General features: G+C 61.8%; 1 protein-coding gene across 1 annotated transcript in view; it reads right to left on the bottom strand.

The window, feature by feature from the left end:
• Nucleotides 1-215: 215 nt before the first annotated feature.
• Nucleotides 216-7900, bottom strand: part of LOC119095662 (tektin-4-like) — a 24819-nt gene continuing 17134 nt past the window's right edge. The window contains exons 6-13 of the mRNA XM_037218520.1: nt 6879-6942; nt 5175-5221; nt 4697-4858; nt 4220-4322; nt 2011-2061; nt 1404-1551; nt 761-921; nt 216-287 (exon numbers count right to left, since the gene is read on the bottom strand). Of these exons, the coding sequence (XP_037074415.1) occupies nt 216-287; nt 761-921; nt 1404-1551; nt 2011-2061; nt 4220-4322; nt 4697-4858; nt 5175-5221; nt 6879-6942 (808 nt within the window). The remainder of the gene's footprint in view (nt 288-760; nt 922-1403; nt 1552-2010; nt 2062-4219; nt 4323-4696; nt 4859-5174; nt 5222-6878; nt 6943-7900) is intronic.

Here is a 7900-nt window from a genome sequence, read left to right as displayed (position 1 = left end):
TGCCGGGTCACCACGCTCAGGTACGGCAGGCCCCGCACACTCGGCCCCCCACGGACGGTCAGGTACACCAGATGTACTCCACGCAGCAATCGTGACGGGGGAGGTCTGGGACGTACCGAGGTACACTCGGGTACACATCGGCACGATCGGTAAAAGCAGGGCGGCGCGCGGCTGCCCAGCGCCATGACAGTAGGCGGGCACAGACAGGTCAACAGTCAGCTGACAACAGACAGCTGGATACAGAGGGACAGCTGGTCGAGCAGCGAGGCCAGCCCCACGAGCGGGCTCTGTCAAAAGCTCCCTGAAAATCAGCTGCATCACCCACGCGTATTGACACACCAGACGACTGCGCCCTGATTCTTATTCATAACACGAATGCTTTAAAACGGTCACAGAAAGAAAACGCACACATCCCGCGACGAAGTCGAAGGAAGTCTGCGAGGAAGTCGAGAAGAAGGAAGTTTGCAATACTGCGGTCGTCTGAGGGTGCCTCCCTGATGGGCACGTGCATAAAATCCGCGAGTTATCCCCATGAATAACCAGACTCCCTGCCCCGCCACTCGCACCAGTCTGCCAGCTACAAGAAAGCCAGTCTTCAACTGCTCACCGAACGCGCACACTCCTCACCTTTCAGGAAACGCACCAACACCGCGAGAGGGCACGCTCAGTGCACCCATCATCGCATCTGAAGCCGTCTCTACCCGTGACTAACAGGCGGACATGCTCCGCGCACGCGCACACACACACACAGCCAGCTGACCTTGGCGATGGCCTTGAGAAGGAGGCGGACGTCGGAGATGAGCTTGTGGTGCGAGGTCAGCAGGTCACGCACTCTGATGCCGTGCGACCGGATGTCGTCCCAGCAGACGAACAGCTCAGACTGGCGCTCTGAAATCTCCTCTTGGGTGGTCTGCTGCAGCTCTGGGGTCACCGGGGGCCAGCCGAGGTCACTAGGGTCAGCCGAGGTCGGCAGAGTTCAGCAGAGGTCGGCGCGTGTGCAGCGGCGGTCAGTACAAATATGTAAGTCGGTGCACGTGCTGACAACAGTTGTACCTCAGTACATGCCTGGCTGTAAACACCAGCGTTTATTCATATCCACCCAAGTTCGTTGGCATCAGCTGGGGGCTCGGCCCGGGTCCACGGAGGTCAGCACAAACCGTCATGTTCAGATCGGGTCCAAAAATACCGTAACATGTCAGTAAGAACCGTTCAAGACTTCAAATCAAAGCTGGCAAACAGAGCTGGTGGTGGTGGAGGTCAAGCATGGTCAGCAGCATTGCCCCCAAAATCCTTTGGGTAGTAGGGCGACCCCATCTCCGTGTGATGTTTGGGTGACGGGGAGGTAGAGGAGCGGAGGGAGCGAGCCGGGTGAGAGGTCAGACCAGTGGCGGCGCGGCTGTTACCCTGGAGTGTGGCGGCGGCCTTGGTGATCCAGGCGGGCGACATACGGTCGGTCGGCGCCACGGCCAGAGCCAGCGCCTGCTCCACTGGCGTCACCGTCTGGCCGAGCTCGGCGGAAAGCCGGGCCGCCTCTTGCACCTCCCCCAGCAGCTGCTGGTACCACGCGCGGGTCAGACAGGCGACAGAACACCGCCAACACAGCTACTCAGTTCAAACACGCCTGGCCACACACTGTACCAGCGACCGGCCCAACTGTCCACACTCACTTATGACTCTCCTCTCATTGTCTTTCCTCAGCTCACTGCCTTATCCCCCTTCTCCTTTTCTCTACCACAGCCAACTACCCCTCCCCTCATATTTCCCTTGGCCGGTCCGTCTCAACCCCAACGGAGTTCGCCACCTCGGCGGCCTCCGGCCTCACCTGGATGAAGCGGGAGTCCTCGGCAGCCTCCGGTCTCACCGGATGAAACGGAGTCCTTGGCAGCCTCCGGTCTCACCCGGATAAAGGGAGTCCTCGGCAGCCCCCGTCTCACCCGGATGAAGCGGGAGTCCTTGGCAGCCCCGGTCTCACCCAGATGAAGCGGGAGTCCTCGGCAGCCCCGGTCTCACCTGGATGAAGCGGGAGTCCTCGGCGGCCGGCTCGGCGCGCGGCCCCTCAGCCTCTCGGCGTGCAGCACGCCCCGGCCCAGCTCGGCCACGGCGGCCAGCAGGCGGCGCAGGTCGGGAGACGCGGCCTGACACCGCTGCCACAGTCTGTGTACTCCTCCAGCAGCTGACGCCGGCAGAGCACGGATGAGCACAGAGCACTCTGGGTCACACTGACACCGACTGACACTGACGTCACTGCGTGTGACAATGCTGTCGCGGGCGCTGTTATGGGCTGCCAGCGGCGACCATTATTGTGTGCGTGTATGTATTGTTAACGTATGTGTAAGCATGTAAACGTGTGCGCATACATCCACGTGTGTATCCATATACATCTAGTGACATATCATCGGTCATTTTTGAAATAAGCAGGTAGGTAGCAGGCAGGTAGATTCCCTTTTCGTCTTCAAGAGTTCCTATGCTGAACCTACCCTAGAATACATTAGAAGGCTTGGTTTAACAACAATATCAAGCAGCTGCTACGATATATTCTGACAAGGCCCAGCTTCTTTCGACTACGTGACTTCAGTCGTCGACCCCTTCAGGGGACGTGAGCCTCAACAACGATCAAATTAGCGTGGGAACGTGGGCATACGAGGCTGTGCTGCGACCACCCAATTGAGAGGGTCCTAACACCAGACACGCCGGGTGTGAGACGGGCACCGCGGGCAGTCAGCACGTTAGTTGAACTTCCCGGCACGGGCTGTCGCCATAACAGGAAACCACTGTTCGGCTATCTGCTGTAATCTGCATCTACCCATGATGATCAGAGTCGCCACCCTGTCCGAAGTGGGTCAGAGAAAGCTTGCTGCGGAAGGAATCGAACGCGGCCCTCGCCACGCCGGCCATCGGCGCCAGCCGCGAGGTCAGGGGGCCCGCGTCAGGCGTCAGCGGCGGTACATGCGGCCCTCCCACGCCGGGCCATCGGCCGCCAGCCGCGATGCCAGGGGGCCCGTGTCAGGCGTCAGCGGCGGTACTGCGGCCCTCCCACGCCGGGCCATCGGCGCCAGCCGCGAGTCAGGGGGCCGTGTCAGGCGTCAGCGGCGGTACATGCGGCCCTCCCAGCCGGGCCATCGGCGCCAGCCGCGAGGCCAGGGGGCCCGTGTCAGGCGTCAGCGGCGGTACATGCGGCCCTCCACGCCGGGCCATCGGCGCCAGCCGCGATGCCAGGGGCCCGTGTCAGGCGTCAGCGGCGGTACATGCGGCCCTCCCACGCCGGGCCATCGGCGCCAGCCGCGATGCCAGGGGGCCCGTGTCAGGCGTCAGCGGCGGTACATGCGGCCCTCCCACGCCGGGCCATCGGCGCCAGCCGCGATGCCAGGGGGCCCGTGTCAGGCGTCAGCGGCGGTACATGCGGCCCTCCCACGCCGGGCCATCGGCGCCAGCCGCGATGCCAGGGGGCCCGTGTCAGGCGTCAGCGGCGGTACATGCGGCCCTCCCACGCCGGGCCATCGGCGCCAGCCGCGAGGTCAAGGGGCCCGTGTCAGGCGTCAGCGGCGGTACATGCATCGCAGCGGCGGTGACTCAGACCGCGGGCTCGCAGTTACGCTTCAGGGGCTCCCGACAGAGTGGTTCAGTGTGGCCTAACGGCAGTTACGGGTGCTCACACGTGATTCGCGCACTACGCTGCCTTCGAGATTAACGCGACACATGAAAGCCATGCCATGACGTGGACACAAAGCTACTGCACGGCGCTCCGTACAGGTGAGAACCAAAGCACCGAGTCCGCCTATGCAGCCGGCCATTCTCGTATTTGTTCACTCTTTAATCAGGACAGTCTCTGCCCAATATTGCAAGACTACCGGATAAACCGCTCTGCACGGCGCAACGACAATAAACATCAGGTACTGTACATAGATGTCATTATTGTGGTGGCTGCTCATCCAGTGCGCTCTGGTCCCTCACTATTTCACCGAAGGTAGCCAACGATTTAGGCTGCTCGATGCGCTCTATCGCTCGCTGCCGGCTGCCGCTGCCGGCGCTATCGCTCGCGGACCCGAGCCCGCCCTCCCACTCGGCCAGGTAGTCTCGCCGCACCAACAGTGCACCCCACCACCCACCCCGGTCAGGAGACCATCCCGGCGCACCCATAGGCCAACGCCGCCAGCATAGCTCGGCCGTGGGGACGTGGAAGGGAGCGGCGGGGGGCAAGAACGGTAGGAGAGGGTCATACCTGGGTCACTTCAGCGTTGGCGCCGGCAGCCCAGCGCAGTCGCTGCTCGACGCTCTGCGACAGCTGGGAGAACTCCTCCGATAGGTCCCACAGCGGCGGACACCTGTGGAGATGACAGGTCAAGTCAGGCCACAGGTCAAGCACATGTCATGGGTCAAATGGCGGCGAAAACCTGTGGGACGAAGGGCGAGATCGGGGCAGCACATATCAGGTCATGTCACGGGGCAGAGCAAACGTTAGAGGTCCCATGACTGAGGACACCTGGGGAAGAGAGCGAGCCAGGTCAGGTCAGATCAAGGGTCCCAGGGCAACAAGCATCTGGGGAAGATGTGGAGCAAGACAAAATATTGAATGTCACATCACAGAAGCTTAAGAGGAGCACGAGCTACAAGCCAACATCGGCAGTGAAGGCAGTTCAACACCGCCGCCGCAGGCTGTTGCCGGCCGGCGGCGGCCGTCGGTAGTTGCGCGCCTCACCGGTTGGCGGCGCTGATGGCGCGGCTCAGCTGATCCAGCACCAGGTCGCGGCCGGCGCAGGCCGTGCCCGGCAGGTCGCTGTACAGCCAGAGATGCGCCGCCTCCGACAGCTGGTACCGCTCCGCCGACCGGTGACACTGGCTCAACTCCTCCTGGCACGCGCTGCCGGTGGAGCGGCCGAGGTCAGTGCCGGCGGACGGGCGACGACGCGCAACAACCGCGCTTCGCAGACGGCGCCGGCGATGGCGCTCTGGGCTGCAGGGCACTTATCCGAGTGGCTGCGTAGCTTTTACAGCGCATCAGCCATTGGTATACCTGCATCGCCTGCCTATACAGTTCATCATGGGCGTGACCTTTGCTTCCCTTTTTTCGTCTGACTTTCACGACATCCCACCAGAACACAGAGCAGAACGGAGCAGAACAGAGCAGAGCATCAGAGCAGGCTGACAGTGGGCGCGGGCGGCTGCAGCGGACCCACCTGACCAGCGAGTGGTTGCGCCAGGCCGTCTCCAGCTGCGAGAGCCGCTGCTGGCAACGGGACAGCTGGCCGGAGGTGACGCCTCCGTCGGCCAGCGAGCGCTCCAGCGCGGCACGTACCAGCTCCTCCAGCGAGACGCGGCTGTCGGCGCCCACCTCGCGCTGGGCCACCTCCGCTGCCGCATACACAAGGTAATGCGCTGTACGGGAGCCACCGTCTGAGCCAGAGCAGCTTTCGTCAAGCCGCGACCAGCTCACGGGACCGTTATGTAACGAGCGAGCGTGCCACAATACAAGACACGTGATATACACGTGCTACTTAGACGAAGGCCCCAGGCCGTGCGCAAGCAGCGCCTTGTCGGCGCGAGGAGTGCTGGCTTTAAGAGAAGCTCTAACTTTACCGTAGATAACGTAACTCCCGGATCTTGGCCGTTCAAATGTAGTTGAGCCAGCTAGGACGCGGCCTGGGACCTTCCACTGCAACATGTCGCAGCCTCACCCGTTTCCCGGTCCCTCAAGTCCTCAGATGGTCCGAGAGCATCACACCACTTTTCGATTGACTGTGCCGTCTGTGTCCCTCCCTAAAGCTGTCATCTCACATGTTTCTATCCGTTCCCTACCCGCCCGAATCCTTGCACCCCTCATACAACCCCCACTCCTCCGCGTCCCCTAACACCGCATCCCTGCTCTAGCCATTCCCATGCACCCTCCGCCCCCATGCCCTCTCTACTTTCCCTTCCCATCGTTTGTCCCGTCTCAACTCTTCAACTCGTTCATTCCTCTTCGCTCGTATCTGCCTCGCGTTACCGGTCCCGTCCCGTCCCCGCCCGTCCCGTCCCCGTCCCCGTCCCCGTCCCCGTCCCGTCCGTCCCGTCCCCGTCCGCCGTCCGCGTCCGCGTCCGCGTCCGGTCCTCGGTCTCGGTCTCGGTCTCGGTCTCGGTCTCGGTCTCGGTCTCGGTCTCCGCCTCCCTCCCCGTCTGTCTCCGTCGCCGTATTCGTCGCCGTATCCCGGGTGGGTGTGGCGCTCACCCGACACGCTGATGCCGCACGTGTCGGCCAGCCGGCAGGTCAGCTGGGCGGCCAGCAGTGACGTCACGCCCAGCACGGTACGCCGCAGGTAGCCGCCGACGCAGCGGCGCAGCGGCGCCGTCAGCTGCGCCTCAGCACAGACGGTCAGCTGCAGCTGCGGCATCTCCACACCTGCGGCAGGCGCGTTACGGCACTCAGGCGCTGGCGGGGACACGGCGGCGCTCATAGCGATGGTTGAGTGGTGGTGATGATGCGCATGACGGCGATGGTCCCGTGGTGATGGTTGCGGCGGTAATGATGACGGTTGCGGTGATGGTGACGACGATTGTGGCGATGGTGGTGACAGTTGTGGCGATGATAATGACGGTACTGTTAATATGGAGCGATGCAGAAGGATCAAAGAAGAGGGCGACCGTGACCGTGCAGGTGACCAGCCGTGGCTTCAGGATGTGACAGCCATCAGCGCGTGTACGCTCAGCCGCCACCTGGAAAGGATGACCTTGACCGTGTAGGTGACCAGCCGTGGCTTCAGGATGTGACAGCCATAAGCGCGTGTATGCTCAGCCGCCACCTGGAAAGGATGACCTTGACCGTGTAGGTGACCAGCCGTGGCTTCAGGATGTGACAGCCATAGCGCGTGTATGCTCAGCCGCCACCTGGAGAGGATGACCCTGACCGTGTAGGTGACCAGCCGTGGCTTCAGGATGTGACAGCCATAGGCGGTTACGCTCAGCCGCCACCTGGAGAGGCGTTCCTGCATAGACAGCGGCAGCATGGGAGGCGGGCGGACGCTGACAGTCACGCAAAACTGCAGCCACATGTTAAGAGTAATGCACGCTGCCACACGCATGTTCATGACTAGCGAATTGTTATGGATACATCATGAACGCAGCAAAGCATCATTGACGTGGTTTATGCATCACAACTGATACATCATTGAACGTGCGGTACGGTGGTCACCTTCTTGAAGCCACGTGAGTGGTCACGGCTAATAACAGTGGGTTATGTGACTGATTCGTACACGCTGGCTAAAGAGAGAGCTTGGCAGAGAAAACTGGCCAGGTAAGGTCCGTGTGAGAGTTTGACATCAAAGCCAACAACAGAGGAGCTCTGTGCCGGCAGCCTGTGACCGGCGTCCACATGGTAGCAATGGAAAATCAGCCAGCCGTGAGCTTCGATCCTATTATGTCAAGACAGGCACAGTTCGTGACATCACGTAACAACGAACCAGGCCATCGCTGAGGACAGCTCTAACAGTTCAGCTCAGCTCAGCTGAAGTTCTGTTAGAGCATAGTTCTGTCAGGCACGATCATTCGCAAGGCGCTGTAGCACCAATGGCAGGCTGACAGATAACATTAGCGCCAGGTGGTCGTCAAGGTGCTCATGCATTCCACGTCGACGTCCGACATGCAAGAGGAACATGCAACACATCAAATACATGTCCGACCAGCTGGCGCCATCTGACGCTTGACCTCGCGCATCAGCTCAGGGACGGCGCAAACGAGCACAACATGTAGCCAGTGGGCATCCAATCATCCCGCTCCAGAAGACCACTCCGTATACGGACTTCACCACTGCCGTCGTGCGCCGTGCAGAAGATGGGTGGCGCCGGGACACACGCTGCGTGTGGCGCCCGGCGGCGCTGCCGCTACCGCCGCGCCCACCGTGCACCCTGTCAATTCGCCCTCCAACCAGCGC

Source organism: Pollicipes pollicipes, unplaced genomic scaffold (assembly GCF_011947565.3).
Source record: "Pollicipes pollicipes isolate AB1234 unplaced genomic scaffold, Ppol_2.1 Scaffold_4219;HRSCAF=4965_pilon_pilon_pilon, whole genome shotgun sequence".
In the NCBI taxonomy this organism is placed as follows: domain Eukaryota; kingdom Metazoa; phylum Arthropoda; class Thecostraca; order Pollicipedomorpha; family Pollicipedidae; genus Pollicipes; species Pollicipes pollicipes.
Note: the sequence above shows the minus strand (reverse complement) of the source record. Positions and strands in the feature narration are given on the sequence as shown.